The 19,958-nt window shown below is 38.6% G+C and overlaps 1 protein-coding gene across 1 annotated transcript; it reads left to right on the top strand.

Annotated features, from left to right (window-relative positions):
- Positions 1–15,036: 15,036 nt before the first annotated feature.
- LOC110112269 (AAA-ATPase At3g50940-like) lies at positions 15,037–16,831 on the top strand. Its single transcript, XM_020844430.2, has one exon. The coding sequence runs from the start codon at positions 15,198–15,200 to the stop codon at positions 16,677–16,679; it is 1,482 nt and encodes a 493-aa protein (XP_020700089.1). The 5' UTR covers positions 15,037–15,197; the 3' UTR covers positions 16,680–16,831.
- The last annotated feature ends 3,127 nt before the right edge of the window (positions 16,832–19,958 follow it).

Genomic DNA, 19,958 nt, shown 5'->3' with positions numbered 1-19,958 from the left:
TAGATTCTCATGGTTAGAGACATGCCAAACATATCATTTAGATACATCGACAGCCTCATCAAGGAAGAGTCTTTGGGTTAGAACGAACCAACAAATTTTCACTTATGGTAGAGCGACATTTGGGAGAGTATAAGTGTTTGTAAGTTCTCCACTCCCACGCATTTGGATGAGATAAAAGATTTCAAAGATCTCAATAATCAATTATTTGATTGATCTTAATAAATTAATTCTAATTAATCATTAATAATTGATCAGTTAATTTAAATGCAATTTTAACAATTCGAAATCAAAAATTAAATTGAATTCCTCAGATTTTAGGAATTTCGGCAGCGCCTTCCCGTCGTCTTCTTTTGCCCCAACCGATGAGGGGAGAAAATTGTACGAGCACTGCCCAATAAAAATTTCCTATCGCTCCTTACCGCACCTGAATGATCGAGCAGACGCCGTAGTGGACTAAGTCAAAAAGTACTTCCCACAATGGATCACTAAGAACAGACTCTACAGGAGTTATAGGACAAAGAATCAAGTAAAGTGAGAAAACCACTAAACACTAGCAATGCAACCAACTGAATGAAGAAAAGCGTGATTAGTCAGCTTTAATTAATCAAACTACTCTGTCCCATCCATAAAATTTATAACACAACAATACGCATGCATGAGAGTTCCTCATCATTCGATAAGTTACTATATAGCCATCCGGTAGCAGATTAACCAAATCATAAACGGTACCAAATAATCTGTAGAAGTCCTCACGATCTTGTAACCGTAAGAAAAACTATCAGTATATGCTCTGCCAATCATCTCAACAATAGGAACTATCGTATTTTTAAACTAAATAAGTAACTATTATACAATCTGAAACTATCATAATATATTAATTTTTTTTTTTAATTTCCAATACAAGAAAAACTGAATAAAAGATATTGAATTATTTTGGCATTTCAAATACTATTTCTCCTTGAAATATTTGAGGTCTCTAATCTTCAAAACATCATCTCTCTCCCTCTAGTTATTGAGGTAGCAAAAATCGTGATAAATCATTTCAAAACTAATTTAATTATATAAAATTTATGAGCTTATTAAATATATAAGAGCATTTCAAATTTGAGAGAATTTTAAATTCTAAAAGTTTTAAAACCCGAGAGTTATTTTTTTATTTTTTTTTAGAGCAATGAAATTTAGAATTGGTTTATTGATTGATTATTTGATTAATCAAATGAGAAAATCATAAAATAAAAATTCTGTAAATAAAAGGAAGGGGGGGAAGATAAGTTTCCACTAAATGACATATACAACATTGATTGTCAACTCTCCAAAATCTCTACAAAAGCTCTCGAACATAAACTCTCCAAAACTCTCAATGCTCATTGACTTTGAACATATGACAATCTCTCCAAAGTCCCTCTTGTACGAGTTCTTGCAACTATCTTTGGGCTCTATCCTCTATAACTACGAGCCCTAACTGCTGCAACTACCGACTACGAACACCTACGAACAAACAAATAAATGAGCAGTCAGTACATCACAAATAAATTGAATGAATGCTGATAAATCTAAGCTATGCATGTAGTGTAGAGTACTCGAAAACAAGAAAAAAACCAAGTACGAAAAACTAGTAAAGCATAATTGCTAAAAGCAAAAAGAGTACAGGACTACTGTAGTAGGAAAAATGCTACAAGCACAGAATAACCAAAACACTAATATAGTGTCAAAACTCCGAAGTGTCAAAATCACAAACTCAAAATAACCCAACAAACAAATAATCAAACTCAACACATCATTGGGTAGCATTGTTTATAAGAACTTGGTTGTAAGACCCACTACCCGGCAACTTTCGTAGGAAAGTCGTAAGCCCGACCTTAGGGGGAAGTTTTGGGTTAAAATTGACTTAACTCTTGATCCCCAATTAAAACACCCGGCCACTTCTAATAGAAGCCGTAAGTCCGACCTTTGAGAAAAGTGTTTAGGTGATAATACAAACATAGACCCCTCATTTGGGCATCCTAATCTATAGGATTAGGTTGTAAGACCGCTTTCGGGCAACTTCTTACTGAAGTCGTAAGCTCCACATTTTAGAAAATTTGCTAAATAAATAGTAATGATCATAAACCCTAAACAATCAAATTTAAACCTTTTGGCATCCTAGTCTAAATGACTAGGTTGTAAGACCCTCAATTTGGGCCGCTTAGCTTACAGGGCTAGGTCGTAAGACCCGCCGTTAGGCAACTTCTAAGGAAGCCATAAGACCTATCCAATTGAAATTCTTCGGGCAACTCTTAATTGGAGCCGTAAGCCCCAAACTAAACAAATTATCCGAGCAACTGCTAATTGGAGCCGTAAGCCCCAAACTAAACAAACTCTTCGGGCAACTCCTAAGTGGAGCCGTAAGCTCCAAACTAAATAAATTAGCGAGAAAACTTCTAAGGAAGCCATAAGCCCCGACCCAAATTAAATCAAATTAAAATTAAATCTCACATCTAACCACTTCAGTCTACTCGGGATCCCTGAGAGGAGGCAACCCATGGCTGCTAATCAGATTCCCTGGATACTACGGTCAATGATTGTTAGTGTTGGTAGACTGAAATCTATGGTATACTCGGGACGACGGAACCATGGGATTTTGATCGGGTTTTACCTTCATCTTCCCCACAATTAAGAGAAAAAATTTATCTAAAATTTATTCATCCTTAATCGAGAGTTCTCTCTTACGTGTTAAGAGGGGTAATTAACTATGAGTGCTTGCGCTCATAGGAAGTAAGAACCCCAGATCTATAAACCCTGACACTATCCTCAGGGGAAATCTGGTTAATTTCAATCCGACTTAAGGGAAGTGGAATCCTACGTCTGCAAAGCGGGATTCGTGCATTCGTGCCATTTTTCTTGAGCCAACAATTACAAGTAAACCTATGAATCTTCTAGAGCAGTAAACTAATATTAATGGTTTATATTCTTGGTTCTTATATGCCCCGTCAAATTGATGGATCTTGAATGATCGTCAATTTGAGACGAAGTTGTTGGAACCTTGGAGTGGATAAAGATTTTGTGAAGATATCTGCCACTTGGTCTATTGTACTAATAGGATGCAAATTTATATTGTTTTGTTGAATGTGATCACGTAAAATTTTTTGATCTATTTCTATGTGTTTGGTTCTTGAGTGAAACACTGGATTATTGGCCAGTGCAATAGCGGACATGTTGTAGTAGAGATTTGTGGGGCAGTCTTGTTGAATGCCGAAGTCAGCCAAGAGTCGACGAATCCATATGATATATGAGGTTAGAGCTGCGAGCGCCCTATATTCTGATTCGGTTGATGATCTTGACACTGTTCTTTGTTTCTTTATTGTCCATAAGATTAAAGATTCCCCTAGAAAAGAGCAGAAACCTGAAGTTGATTTTCGAGTAGCCGGATCTTCCGCCCAATCAGCATCTAAAAAGGAATTTAAAACAAGATTAGTTTTGGTAATCGGTAAGCCAAATTGTAATGTACCTTTTATGTAGCGTAGTAGACGTTTGAGTAGATAGAAATGTTTTGGAGACGGGTCATGCATATTTTGAGAGAGTAAGTTGACATTGAATGCTATGTCGGGTCTTGTTAATGTGAGATATTGTAATGCTCCCGTGATACTTCGATATAGTGCCGGATCGGTGGAGAACATGTCAGAACTGAATTCTGCCATGAGTTTTGTACAGGTGGGATTTGATAATGCGTTGCAACTGATGAGATTGGCTTGCTGCAGGATCTTCACCGCATATTTTTCCTGTGACATAAAGTAGGAATTTTTATATTTTGAGATTTTAATGCCTAGAAAATCATGTACTTCTCCTAGATGTTTCATGGAGAAGGCAGAACCGAGTTTTGCTAGAATTGAAGAGATTTGAATCGTGTCATTTCCTGTAATTAATATGTCATCAACATATATTAGTAAAAAAATTGAACGTGAGCTTTGCGATAAATAAGTAAAGATGGATCTGCACTACTATGAGTGAACCTGAGATTAAGAAGAAATGACGTGAACGTGTTGTACCACTGACGTGGTGCTTGTATTAGTCCGTATATGGCCTTGTTGAGTCTACACACGTGGTTCGGCTGAGAGGTGTCCTCAAAGCCTTTCGGTTGCCTTATGTAGACTGTTTCAAAGAGATTTCCATGCAAAAATGTGTTTGCCACGTCCAATTGTTGTACTGACCATTGATTGTATAACACAATTGCAAGCATAATGCGTATGGTCAGGAGCTTGACAACTGGACTGAAAGTTTCTGTATAGTCTATACCATACTCCTGATTGTTCCCTTGAGCCACTAATCTTGCTTTGTATTTTGCTACTGAGCCGTATATTAGAAATTTGGTTCTATACGTCCATTTGCTCCCAAGAATTGGGGCATTGATCGGTTGTTCCACCAAGGTCTAGGTACCCTGTTTTTGCAGTGCAAGAACTTCTGATGCCATCGCTTGGCGCCAGTGTGGACTTTTGAAGGCTTCAGCGAATGTGGTCGGGTTCTGTTGTGGATCAATTGCCTTATGACAGTGGAGGAGATTCAGGCGATTTGTAGGTCTGAGCACACCAGTCTTGCTTCTAGTTGTCATTGAATGCTTAGGAATAGCGAAATTATCTCTGTTAAGTGAGCCCGAGGGAGATGTGTCTGTGGGAAATTGATTGGAGCTTGGAACTTCTCTGGTAATTGATATTTGAATGTCTAGATTGTCTTTGTGTACTGAAGCTGTAGATTCAACTGCAGTTGACGATAGACTAATAGAAGCAGGAGTTAGTAATAGAGGACATATATTTTGTGAATATTCTTGATTTGGTGATGTTATTGTTGAGAACGGAAAACTGGTCTCAACAAACTTAACATTCCTGGATACCGTTATCTTGTTTGTAGTAAGATTTAGACACCGGTATCCTTTGTATACATTAGAATATCCAAGAAATACATATTTATGAGATTTTGGGTGAAACTTTGTGCTATTGTGAGGTGGAAGTAACGGATAACATTCGCACCCGAAAATTCTTAATCCGTTGTAGACATGTTTCTTGTTAAACAATAATTCAAGAGGCGATTTATGATAGGTACTATTCGATGGTAACCTGTTAATGAGAAAAATAGCTGTGTTTACCGCATCTGGCCAGTAGACGTGAGGTAGAGACGCTGTGAGGAGGAGCGTACGAGTTGTCTCAATTATATGACGGTGCTTTCTTTCTGCTAGACCATTTTGTTCAGGTGTATAAGGACACGAGAGTTGGTGAACGTTCCCTATTTAGTCAGATAGTTCTTGAAGATAGAGTTGACATACTCGGAACCTCCATCTATGCGCAGAATTTTAATTTTTTGCATGGTAAACCGTTCTATTTGAGTTTGGAAATTCACAAACGTTTGAAACACATCGGATTTATATCTAAGAGGAAAAATCCAAGCATATCTGGAAAAATCATCTACAAATATTACGTAAAATTTAAAACCTTGAATTGAAAGTGTAGGTGATGGACCCCAAACATCCGAATGGATGAGGGCAAGTGGATGTGTTTGACGATGGGATGAACTGTCAAACACAAGCTTATGTGATTTGGACGCGAGACAAGAAGTGCAGGGATTTAATTGCTTATTCATGTTCAAAGACAAATTACATCTAAATATAAAGTCATAGATCCTTTTATGCGGATGTCCGAGGCGATGATGTCGGGTATGCACCGAGGATGTTGACGCCGAAAATGCAAGATGTTGAGGCACCTGAGACTTCATTGGAACGTTGTAGAGACCATTTTTACATGGTCCTTGAAGCAAAATTTGTTGCGTCGCTAGGTCCTTCAACATAAAACCAGAGGGATTTAAAGTAATGGAGATATTGTTATCTCTTGTTGATTGAGAGAGAGAGAGAGAGTAAGTTAAACTTGAGAGAGGGAGTATGAAATATTTGCGACAAACGCAGCTTACAGTTAGGGGTCGGTAGAATTCTAGACCCTATATGAGCTATGTGCACGGAGTTGCCGTCTCCAACAGTGACATTGTCTGCTCCATGGTAAGGGTTTGCTATAGACATATTGTCCATAGAATTTGTAAGATGCGAAGATGCACCCGAGTCCAAGAACCATGTGGTGTCTTGTGTATCCGAATTTATTGCTAGAGCCATATTGCCCGGTTTGTTGGGCGGAACGTACTGAGCATTGAGACGGTGCCAGCATGTTTGAGCGGAATGGCCCTTTTTGTAGAAAATTTGGCAGTGAATTTGTGAGTTCTGGCTGGTTCTTGGTGCGAACGAGGTATTGTTTTGATCGTTTTGTTGAGTTCTTGAGGATGACGAGGGAACGTAGGAATTCTTGCCTCTTGGGCGACGGCATTTTCCTCTGTTATTAAACAGAGCCATGGTGTTATCATGATTGGAGGCAAACCGAGAAGCATCCGCCGTGAGGTTAATTTCTTCCCTCAGTAAGAGAGGGTAGATTTGATCGAGAGTCAGCGGTGAGCTTGTGGCACGGATCGTTGTTTTGAACGATTGATACATTGGCGGTAACCCATTTAGTATATGATGAATTATATCTTCAGGGTCGACTGTGGACCCCGCCGCCGAGATTTGATTGACGATAGCTTTGATCTCAGACAGGTATACCGTCATTGAGTTATTTTTGAGCGATGCATTATGTAATGCATTTCTTAGTTGGATTACCTTCGAGCGATTGGTGGATTGAAACCGAGTTTCAAGAGCCGCCCATATTTGAGCCGTAGAGTCAAGAGATATGACATACGGAAGAATCGACGATGAAATTGTGGAACAAATTGAAGCTGTCAGGTTCTAGTCCGTGAGTACCCATTGCGAATACAACGGATTGAGTTGGGATGTGCCGTCTTGATTTTGCAAGAACTGGATCGGAGGAGCGTTCTTGGGATCAAGAAATTGCAAGAATCCATTTGCGTGCAGTGTTTTTAGAACCTGTGATTTCCATATGAGAAAGTTGTCTGGGGTGAGAGGCGAAGTCACCAGATTCCGGAGATTGGATACAACAAATTTGAGGGTGGTCGAGATTGTGGCCTCGACGGAAGCCGTGGTGTTGCTTCGTTCTTGAAGACGAGAGGAAGCGGAATCAGTCATGGCTTCAGATCGCAGCCTTCTCTGATACCATGTAGAAACTGTAGAGGAGAAGAGTAATACTGAGAAGAAAGTAAATAAGAGAATTGTATTTCATTATTATCGTTTACAGTAAGCCTGCGGCTCTTTATATAGAGCACAGTGGAAACATAAGTAGGATTAATTACAAGTAAACCTATGAATCTTCTAGAGCAGTAAACTAATATTAATGGTTTATATTCTTGGTTCTTATAATAGAGACCTATGTTGTACTCGTAAGATAAGGAAATAATTACATCTTCTTCTTATTTCTTGCTATTCTATGTTTTCCCTTTCTTCCTGCATTGCATTTCTATTGTTCTCGGTTTCTTCATCGTATCATAGCGGGAGAACTAGTTCTTTCGAAAGATCGACATGGCCAGCTCGTCTACATCTCAGTTAGGCGATCGATCTGACTTGGCAAACTCAGATGATCCGTTCATACCCTCCACCCTCAAGTTCGTCGTCTCCAACCTCAAGAACATCGTCCCCACGCAACTCGTCTCCGACAACTATCCTCTCTGGAAATCCCAAATCATCAAGATCTTCAAGACGAACGGCTTCTACAAGTTTCTTGATCCCACAATCCCTCCACCGTCTCAATTTATCCATCAACCCGATGGATCGACTGTAAGCAACTCCACCAGCCATCAATGGATTCTGACTAATCAGAACCTAGCTGCTACGATATGCTAAACCAATTCCCCCTCCGTGCTTCAATCTTGAAACTACCACAGCAATTTGGAGCGTTCTTGAAACACGATTTCAAGCCACAAACCGCTCCAAGGTTATTCAATTAAAGAACGCACTGCACAATGTCTCTCAAAAATCAGTCCATGACACATTACCTATCGGAGATCAAGTCTCTAGTCGATCAAATCACTGCAGCGGGATCAACCGTAGACAACGAAGATGTCATTTTATACATCCTACAAGTCCTTCTAAACTTCTACCAATCCTTCAAGACATCCATTCGTACTATGGTCAATCCGCTAAGTTTGGACAATCTTTATTCACTTCTTATTAGTGAAGAAATTCATATTACATCTGATGCAGCAAAAGAAACGGCTCTCAATGACTCCAAGATCGCTATGTACGCTTCACAAGGAGGACATGGGCGCCTATCTAGAGGTCGAAGTCCTCAGTTTACCCATGACAGCACAACTCGGGCCAATGAAACCTCAAAAATACATTGCCAAATTTGTCTCAAGCGAGGACACTCAGCACTAAACTGCTGGCATCATCTAAATCCTCAATACATACCTTCTACCTCAACGCAATCCAAGAAAGCGCTTCTTGCTACCTCTGACCAATCCGCTGCAAATTGGTTCTTGGACTCTGGCGCGTCATCAAACCTTACAAATTCAATGGACAATATGACCATATCGAATCCTTACAACTGGACCGACACTGTTAACGTCGGCGATGGGCGTTCGGTTAACATAAGTGACTCCAGTGAGGGACTGTTACTGACCCCATCTCGTAAGTTGGTTTTATAAAAAAAATTTCATTCTCCATCTTTTAAATTTAACCTTCTTTCTATTTTGAAATTAATTCAAGATAATCTCATCACTATAATTTTTGATAAATCTGGTTTTACTATCAAGGATTCGACGACCCAACAAGCTCTTCTTTACGGGGCCTGAAATAATGGGTCATACAACATTCCGACCAGCAGCTCATCCCAGCCGATCCAAGCCTTCTTTGCTGCCGCAACCACGTCTTCTCTCTGACATCATAGGCTCGGCCACCCCAATAAAAGAATTATACAAACTATTTCTGTTTCTAATCCGCATCTTCACATAAATTCTTACTTGTCTCTTGTGCCATTTGTAACGCATCTAAATGTCATAAAATAGCTTTTTCAAAATATGTACACTGCAGTAATATGACTCTAGAACTGATTCATACAGATGTTTGGGGACCTGCTCCGGCCATCTCCGTCCAGGGCTATCGGTATTATGTTCTTTTTGTAGATGATTTCTCTCATTTTATTTGGATTTTCCCTATGTGACATAAGTCAGAAGTAACTAACATTTTCATATATTGTAAAACTCGCATAGAAAAATACACCTCAAACCAAATTAAAATGATAAGATCAAACGGCGGTACAGAATTTGTCAATGCAAATCTTCGCAAATTTCTTCTTACAAACGGAATTACACATCAGATTTCCTATCCCTATACCCCCGAGCAAAACGGTGTTGCGGAACGCAAGCACCGGCACATCATCGAAACCACCAGGACTCTGCTATCCACTGCCTCCATTCCCTATACCTACTGGCCAGAAGATGTTTTAACTTCAGCATATTTAATAAACCGCATTCCCTCACCGACCACTCAAAATCTTTCTCCATTCAAACTCATGCACAATACTTCCCTTAATTGCAATCATATCAGTGTCTTCAGATGCGAATGATTCCCTCTCATCCCTCCGCAAAATCGACACAAGCTGCAGCCTAAAGCCAAATCTTTTGTCTTCTTAGGCTACTCTGACACTTATAAGGGATATAAATGCCTTGATCCCGAAACCAACATAATTACTATCGCTCGTCACATATCCTTCATTGAAAACTCCTTCCCATTCTCTCATCACAAAGTACCTAGCAAAAATTCTATTAATCCCAATATTCCTCCATCTCTACTTCCGCCAACCTCTGCCACTATATCCATCCCTATCAATTCCATTATAACCAACCCCATTACCGATTCTATGCAAATGGAATCTCATACAGCTGAAGTCTCCAACTCATCTCCACCTACCCATTCTCTGCAGCAGCACACAACTGATCAATCAACTCATTCTATTCCCAGCCATCTTCCTATGGTAACCAGAACAAAAATTGGCTCTCTAAAACCCATTCAAAGTTTAAATCTGTCTAGCCAAATTCTGTCATCCGAATGTCAGTTTCCCCCATCCTGCTACACAGACGCAATCAAGCATCAAGAATGGCGCAAGGCCGTAGCATCGGAGTTCTTTGCCTTACAACGACAAGGAACCTGAAGCCTTGTACCACGACCTACCAACGCTTCAATCTTGGGTTGTAAATGGACTTATCAATTGAAACATCATGCGGACGGCTACTTATTTGCTTCCGTCATTTCTTTTGCATCTCCGCTTCTCTCGTCGCCCCACCCTAGATCGTCGTCGTCAAGGCTTTTGGACGTTCACGCGACGTCGTCGATGATCACAGCCTCCATCGCCTGCGAAAGGACACAGATTTGGCGAAAATCGACTGTGAGTTTCCGAAGTTCGCCGCCTCCCGATTTTGTCCATTGTAAGATTTTTCTTCTTGTAAATTGTTATTAGACATTTGCTAGAGGATGTGCCTTGGTTTTTTATTTTTCTTAAGATATTTTTTATGTTGATAAACAAAGAGCGAATGTTTCTCAAAATCAATTTGGATTCATGTCAGGTAGGTCTATTATGGAAGCCATACATTTATTGAGAGATTTGATGGAGAAATATAGAGAGAATAATGATGATCTACATATGATATTTATTGATTTAGCGAAAGCATATGATAAAGTTCCAAGAGGAGTGCTATTGAGAGTTCTTGAAAAGAAAGGAGTTAATAGCGCTTATAATCAAATCATTAAAAATATGTATGCATGAGCTATTACTTGTGTTAAAACATAAGGTGGTTTGACCAAGTAATTTCCTATTTCGGTTGGATTACATCAAGGGTAAGCCTTAAGTCCATATCATTTTACTTTAGTCGTAGATGTTCTCACTAGACATTTACAAAAGGATATACGTTGGTGTATGCTTTTTGTTGATGATATTCTTCTTGTTGATAAGACTAGAGATGGAGTTGAAGGTAAACTTGAATTATGGAGGTCAACCTTAGAGTCTAAAGGTTTTCTCTCTAATCTTATCTAACACTGGAGCTATTCCAACCTTTTCACGTACGTATATGCTCATTTCATATACTATCTCTAAGGATCAAGCCACTCATCCACATAAGCATCCTCATCTCTGCAACACTTAACTTAGTATTATGCTTCCCTTTTAATAGCCAACATTCGACACCATAAAGCATTGCATGTCTCACCACCATCTTATAGAATTTTCCCTTAAGTTTGAGGGAGACTTTTCTACCGCACAATAAGCCCGATGCATTCCTCCACTTCAACCATCCAACTTGAATTCTACTGTTAATATCCCCATAATTTTCAGCATCACTTGAATTCTACTGTTAATATCTCCATATATTCAATTTTGATCTACTCAAGTGAAAACCTTTATACTATAAAGTTGGCCTCCATAATTCGAGTTTACCTTCAAGTCCCTCTCACTAGGTCTATATGACGAGAATATAAGGTTAAGAAAGTTAGAGAGGGAATGGGATAGAAGAAGGGGTAGAGAGAAAGAGGTAGAGAGAATAGATAGTTAATATATGAATGTCACATAAATTATTCTAATCCATTACTTATATGCTATTATATGTAGGTTATGGATATTAGAAATCAAAGAAATTAGATGTATAACCGATTGGCGCAAGGACGAAAGACGTTAACAGATGAATTCATTAATGGGGTGAATATTTTCATTCAACAAGCGAAACAACTACCCAGCTTCATATCAGATGTAATGTTTCGATGTCCATGTTCTAAACATAAAAATCTAGTGCACCTAAGACCAGATGATGTTACTGTTGATTTGTATCGCAGAGGATTCATGCCACGGTATTGGTATTGGACTTCTCATGGTGAGTACGAGCCACATTTTGATTATCAATACGGTCCTTCTACAAGTACTAATGTAGCTAAGGCTGAAAATACCCAACCAAATCTTGAGGAATTAGTTCATGATGCAACTGGAATGCAATATGAATAATATACATAAGAGTTACCGAATATCTGTATTATTTCCGGCGTTTTATATCCGCCGGTAATTCCCGGCAGATACTGCGCTGGTAACAAGCCTTAGCTTTAGTTACGGCGTCAATTACGGCGATTTATCCGCCAGAGTTTCCGGCGGATAGGTACGTCGTAAATTCTGGTATATATAACGCCAGGATAATCTGGTGATAAACACCGTTTTATTTTCACATTTTTCACTGGTAATGCGTCGGAGAGTGTGCCAGAATAATTTCCGGCATATTATCTACGTCGGAAGACTTTTTCTAACGAGTACCAAATCGGCGTATGAAATTCCAACGGAAATGCGCTGAAAACCGAGACTTTCCGTTGTATTTTATGTATTACCGGCGAATTTTGTCCACCGTACTACGGGGTTTTCCTGTAGTGTTGGTTGATTATTAATATTGATTGCATAGTAAATATTGCATGCTCTTTATATATTATTTTATTGCACGTGCATGTGCCAAAAAAGTTTACCATATACTTAGAAATAAAAATTCTTCAGCTCATAATTTAATAAAATTTTAAGAATAAATAACATAGAAATATAAACATTCCAAGAAAGTAAACTGGAAATCGTCTGATGTTGCATGCATATTCTTCTTATATTTTTTTGTTTACGCTCCTTCCCACCTACAAGTTGAATTCAGATCACCCAACTATTGAGGGCACTGTTATTTTTTAGGGTTAGTCTGCTCCTTAAAGAAAAATATTTTTTTATGCATTTTTCAAAAGTTTTAAAGTATTATAATTTCATATATATTCAACAAGCACACATTGTATTATAAATAAATTAAAAATAAAATTTAATTGCATTTAGATTTAGCACAATTATCACTCAGTGTACAAGACTACTTAAGATCTTCTCTAGATGTCAGCCCTAAAATTTCAAAAACTTAAATAATAATAGGTTACTCATTTTTTATAAAACCAGATAGTATAGTTTTAAAGCAATTAGGTGATTTATATGCTTTCTATTTTAGGCAAGATGATAAGTCCATATTGTACTTCTTACTTAGGTTCGGGTTACTACTCTGTAGTGTCCAACATAGATTTATGTTATGAGGCAGACCTTAAATCATAAGTCCTCATCCATTGAGAATATAATCTCACCTTTCTAATTAAACATTAACTTAAACAATAAATTTCATTTTAAATTATAAAGCTCAACATAAAATTGGCTGGGGTTGCCTTTGAGCTTCTCAGAATCTATTGCCCCATATTTTCTCGCTTTACTCGCTAAGAATTATTCAATATTGCACCTTCTCCTTGAAAATTTTCAATTTCTAACCTTGTCTTTTATCTTGTAATCAAAAGGTAAGAAATCTCTTCTTTAATCAAGAGTCTTCTTAAGAGTACTAAGAGTACTCTTGAACCGTCGGTTCAGTCCGGTTTGATCCGGTTTGATGCGGAGCCGATTTTGGAGCTTGATCGGACCGGCCGCCAGACCGGTTCACGGTTGAACTGGCCGGTCCGGTTTTCAAAACATTGTGTAAAACCTTTCTCCTCCCGACATAAAACGACAGGTGTAGCTGACTTAAATAATCCAAACTAATGCCAGGATTAGATCAACTAAGCATGCTTTAATTTACACTAATTGGTGCTTAAAATAAAATATATATATTGAATAATAATTTTTTGTAAAACGACAGGTGTAGCTGACTTAAATAATCCAAACTAATGCCAGGATTAGATCAACTAAGCATGCTTTAATTTACACTAATTGGTGCTTAAAATAAAATATATGTATTGAATAATAATTTTTAGGGATTTTTACATGCATAACACTTCAAATTATTATATTTACTTATCAAACACCTAAAATATAATATTTACATACCTACTACCACTCAAATACTCCCCTTTCATCTAAACTACCACTCTGTTAAAACTATGTGCCGGCTCTGTCTTTTGGGCGGTGAAATCCCTTCTTCTTGGTCCCTAGAGTGTCTAGACGGCTTTGAAATCAAGACCCACCCGCTTCCATCTTTATTGATGCCATGGTAAGGCTTGTCTTCCTCCTCGGCATCATCTAGCTGCACGGGCTTTTGCCAGATGGGTTCATTGTCAACGACGAGAACTACACCGCCGGAAGATAGGGGCTTCAGCTTCTCCTTATTCTTCTTCTTATTGGCTTTCTTCATCTCATCTGCGCCTGAATCGTATCTCTTGAGATATTCCTTGAAGGGAAACGACATTAAAGACGTTTTCACCATTTATTAATTTCAATCCATCCTCCACCTCTTTGCTATGTAGTCGACTTCTGCAGTATCATGAATCTCATGATTCCTCTGGCGACCAGATTTAATCTTCACCATTGCTTTTTAACAAATTGTTGCTGGCATTTCTATAATTTGTTTTCTCTGCTTACGTTTATATAAATGAAACTACAAGCCATTGTAGTATGTAATCATGCCTTGAATACATCAGTCTCTGTTTTTAATCTCTTAATTACTTCTTCGTTATCCTCTACTGTTCAGCTATGTTTTGTATCAAGCTTGTCTTATCACAAGCAGCCAAGGCATTTTATCATAAGGAAGAGGACGCAACCATCCGTCCGTCTTCTTCTTCACGCGCCAATAGTAGCGCCGGCAACAAAATCCTATTTCTCATCAACTCGTCTTTTCTTCACACGCCGCTATTGCCGCCGATTGCCTTCTCCAGCGACCTCCTATCTCGACTTCCTGCTCCAGTGGTGTTGCAGGTTTCAGGTAGACACTCAACGACGAAGAAGATATTTCACGCACGAGTCGGGGTGGGCTATTCAAATATTTTTGACGGAGTTGTAGTTTAGATGAAACGGAGTGTATTTGAGTGATAGGTATGTAAATATTATACTTTGGGTGTTAGATAAGTAAATATAATAGTTTGAAGTGTTATATATGTAAAAATCCCTAATTTTTATAGCTAGCATAAATATGATAACTATCTGTAGTTGACCGATTCTTCCACTTTAATCCTGATCATCCAATGCAAAATGAATGGCTGTGATGAGTTCTTACCCGATCAAATCCTGCACAATTATTTACAGAAACTTGGAGAGCACGCGTTCTCAGGAACCCAAACGGGAAGTGCTTGTTGTTCTTGGCTATCACACTGATGGCAACAATTGGCTTTTGGCTTAAGCCAAATTATCTTCTATAAAAGTAAAGCACGGGCTCAGCTGTAACATTACTAGCAAAAGAGAAGGGGAAAGGAAATTTCTTACCTTCAATCCAATCAAAATTTCTCAATGGAGTCGAGGAGCAAAGCCATGGAAACAGCAAAGAATTATCTCACCACAGCAGCCTCCGTTGCCGCCTCGGCGATGCTCGCGCGCACCGTCATCAACGAATTCCTCCCCAGCGAGTTGCGCAGCTTGGCCTCCACGGGAATCCACAAACTCTTCGGTCGATTCTCTGCGGAGCACACCATAATCATCCGACAAACAGAAGGGCTCAATTCCAATGAGCTCTACGATGCAGCCAGCATCTACTTGCGCACCAAGATCTCTCCAACGATGAAGCGGCTAAGGGCGAGCAAGAGCGAGGACAAGAACAAGGTCGTCATCACCTTTGATGTCGGCGAGGAGATAATAGACATCTTTCAAGGCGCAGAATACAAGTGGAAGCTCGTCAGTCAAGAAGAGACCTCTAATTCCCGCTACGGAGAAACGAGCATCCAAGTCCGCTGGTTCGAGCTCAAATTCCACAGCAAGTACAAGGACGTGATGCTGGACAACTATTTTCCTCACATTCTAGAGCGATCAAAGGAAATCAAGGCGGCAGACAGGCAGCTGAAGATCACAATGAATAAATATGATGAATGGCAATATTCCATAGAGCTGAACCACCCTGCAACATTCGAGACGTTGGCTATGGACGCCGAGCTTAAACGGAAGATCATGGAGGACTTGGCAAGATTTGTGAAGAGAAAGGAGTACTATAAAAGGATTGGGAAGGCCTGGAAGCGTGGATATCTGCTCTTCGGTCCTCCGGGAACTGGCAAATCAAGCCTGATTGCCGCCATAGCTAACTACCTCAGGTTTGACATCTACGACCTCGATCTGAAGGAGATTTGCTCGAATTCTGAACTGAAGACATTGCTGGTTGGAATGCCAAACAAATCAATGCTTGTGATTGAGGACATTGATTGCTCCATTGATTTAACAAATAGAGATGAAGAGAAAGAAACAAAATCTAAAGATGATGAGGTAACACTTTCAGGAATTCTAAATTGCGTAGATGGGCTGTGGTCGACGAGCGGGGAGGAGAGGATCATCGTGTTCACGACAAACTACAAGGATCGGCTCGACCCGGCTTTGCTGCGACCAGGTCGAATGGACATGCACATCCATATGGGTCACTGTGGTCCAGATGGCTTGAGAGTGCTGGCTTCCAACTACCATTGTATTGATGATCACCCCATATTCGAGGAGATTGACGAGTTGCTGAAGGAGGTGGAAGTAACTCCAGCAGAAGTTTCAGAGGAGTTGTTAAGAAGTGTTGATGTTGATATCGCCTTACGTGGTCTTATCCAGCTTATACATAAGAAAAGAAATGAGAGTCAAGAAGAGAAACGCAGAGCAGAAGATTCTCAGGAAAACAAACAGAGAGATGGAGACAGCAAACAAATAGAAGAAGAGAAGCAGCATGTGGAATCTGAAACTGGGGTAAGCGACTATGAATCTATTGAGGAGATTATTGCAGATCAAGACTGGTCACAAGATGTTTAACAAACGTGTTTTATCTTAGTTAGTACTCTTCATGGCTCAGGCCAGCTTGTGAAGTCTGCCATGATTCATGGTTCGTAAAGATTATCGGTTGGCTAAAATTGTACAAAATTCTTGGATGATAACGCTTGATTTACATTCTTGATCAACCAAAATTCTGTGTGTTTCTGTTTTGTTACAAATTCAATTGTGATTTGTCCCTGTTTTGTTACAAGGCATATAACCAAGCATGAACACAATTGAGAGGTTAATTTTTGGTTTAATTCTCGAGTGTTTTTAATTTAAAACCCTTTATGAACTGAGCCAAATCCAACAGAACCAGCCCAACCCAACTGTCTTCTCACTTCCTCAGGTTCCTCGTAAATTTCCAAATCTGGACCTTAGGGCCAAGAGATAGGGCAAGTGAGAGGACAAATGCCGAGTGTGTGTCTGTGTGTGAGAGAGAGACGATAGAGGGCAGAAAAGCTTGCAATCATGCTAGAACGAACTTAGTCCCATAAAAACGAGCTGAGTTGAGCTTGTGAACGAATAAAGCTTGAAGATCAAATCAAGCTCGAGCCAAGCTTGAGCTTGAATAGCCTTCGGCTCGGCTCAACTCAATTCATTTGCATCTTTAATGAATGTATTTTAGATAAAACCCTTTTGGTGATTGGATAGTCTAGATGATTGGTCCGCAAAAGGACAGACGCTTTGGAAAATTATTAAATTTTTATGGGTGAGTGAAAATATTTTGTATTTAGAGAATCTTAGTAGATCGATTTTGATTATGATGATTGTAAAATCTCCATTATAGCTCTTTGCTCATAATATGTTATTTATACAATATATAATTGTACCCATGATGCATGTATAGTCACTAGAATCATTTTGGTGATTGGCTATTCGAGTTGATTCGCCCTCAAAGTTATTACTCTTTTGTGAATCATTATAGAAAATCTTTTAGTTTTAGAGTATCTTAGTAGATCGATGATGAATATATCAATATAAAAGTATTATGATAATGGCCAATGAGCCATTTTTGGATGTAAATACAATTTTCATGAAAGCGAATGTTTAAACATTTCAATACAATGATTATTATTTTGCCTATGAATTTTTATAAAATTTACCACATAATAAGAATTAGTGAACTATTTCTACATTAACTAATCTTGCATTTTGTAAGTTGATCATAACTTTAATGATACAATATCTCTCTTATAGATACGTTAGAAAGTTTCACCTATTAGGTTTTATTTGAGACAATTTTTTTGATGCTTTCTAAAATGTTTATACTAATACAAGTCAAATATTATGAAGAATACCATTCCTCATACTTGAGAAAAACATGAGCATAATATAGTAAGTGTGAGCTATAGAAATATTCCATGATGGAAATAAAAATCTTGAAATTCTTGAGTTGTTATTAAGCACCAGTGGTTCATCACGTCGATTACTCTCTTTATAAGAGGAAAGATTGGATAATCAAGAAGACAATTATTGGATGTCAATGGCTGACAGTAATTAGGTGCTAGGCCTTGGTAGAAGTTGAGCAATAGTTAGTGGTTTGTTAGGTCATTCCTTATAGGGCGGGAGTTGATGACCATGAAGGTGAACATTGGATTTTAGTGACATATATATGTTGGACAATAATAAAGTCGGACGATAGTCAATTGGGAGTGTAGAGTGATAATAGATAGAATGCATGTTTTTCTCTTTATAGGACGAGAAACTAATGATTAGGAAGATGAGTGTTAATGTTGGTTGATTGGTGAATATCTGATGTCATGCGAAGATCGATAGCTTGTTCAGTTATTCTGCTTATAAGTGATGATACCAATGACCCATAAAGCGAGCATTAGATGTCAGTGGTTATATAAATCAAAAATTGGTAGGCGTTAAATGACAAACAATTGAGAACATTAGACATAATGCAACAGTCATTAGTTTGCTTGATCTTTCTCCTTATATGAGAAACATTGATGAATATGAAAGTGGGCATCATAGGTCAATAGTCTCAGAATTCTATACTCTTTCTCGGAATCCCCCTAAAAAAATAGAATAAGAAGCTATCCACGGGCGGAACCCCTTTGATCCCGGGGGCAAAAAAAATTTTTTTTATTATATGATTATTTAGATAATTTGTCTCCTTCAATTTATTTTTTAGTCTTTATTATAAGGGTTTTTGGGCAATTGCCCCCACTAAAAGTTTTAAAATACTATGATCTTTAGGTCGAACCCCGCAACCCCCGACATATCTGCCAACAGTTACTTATAAGTTTGCCCCCCCCCCTAAAAAGTAGGCTGGTTTTGCCCCTGACTACACTGAAAAGTAGGCTGGTTCCGCCCTTGAAGCTATCTATAGATTTCTAGATAGCCTAAGCACTCATTTCCTTGAGAGATAAGATGCTTTTTGAATGCATATAGCATAAAACGACGTGTAAAGCTTGCTGGATGACTAATCAGTACAAATTAGATGCCGAGGTCGGATCAACCAAGCAAGCTGTACTGTACAATTAAAAAAGGTCTATCAGCCGACTTGCAGAACAACAAATGCAGTCGAAACATCTGGAAAGATGAGTACTCTATTCATTAAGATAATAAACAATGCGACTCTAATTGACCACTCTAATTTGGGATGGCTTAATCCTGAACATCCAAAACTGAAAGAAAGGCTCTGATGAGCACTTCAACGTTGATGAAGTCAAGCAAATGCAGCCAAATTTGCAAACGCTTGCCATGATAGCAGTTCTTGTCTTGAGCGGCAACTTGGAGAGCACATCTTCTCAGAAAAATGGGGAGGAAAGGATACCAATTCTTTATTGTTATTTATAATGCAAACGTGACTGGAATGGTTTATTAAACTTGTGGAGGAAGAATTTGAAAATGCAATTGATCAGACAAATGGAAAGCTTAGATTAATTAGAAGTATTCTTATCCTTTTCTCGGATATAAAATACTATATGATTATGTCTAATTTGAACGATTCTGGAACAAATGAGGAATATTATAATGAAATTAACCGCTCTGATTTTGAATGGCATAATCATGACCATCCAAAACAAGAAGGACGACTGTGATAAGCACTTACACTTGATGAAATCAAGCAAAGGCAGCTTCGTTGCAGTGTTGCAAATTTGCAACAGTTCTTGTCTTGCATGGAAACTTGGAGAGCACATCTTCTCAGAAACTTGGTAAGGAAGGAACAAATTATTATTATTATTACTATTATTTGCACACAAAATGACTTGTAAATTGGTAAAACCGAACCTGCTAAATTCAGATTGAGTCGCAAGGTGAATG

This window comes from Dendrobium catenatum, unplaced genomic scaffold, assembly GCF_001605985.2.
Source record: "Dendrobium catenatum unplaced genomic scaffold, ASM160598v2 fragScaff_scaffold_1038, whole genome shotgun sequence".
Lineage (NCBI taxonomy): Eukaryota > Viridiplantae > Streptophyta > Magnoliopsida > Asparagales > Orchidaceae > Dendrobium > Dendrobium catenatum.
Note: the sequence above shows the minus strand (reverse complement) of the source record. Positions and strands in the feature narration are given on the sequence as shown.

What these genes read in the sequence shown, in the direction of transcription:
- LOC110112269 (XM_020844430.2), top strand. Translation starts at nt 15,198, where the DNA reads ATGGAGTCGAGGAGCAAAGCCATGGAAACAGCAAAGAATTATCTCACC.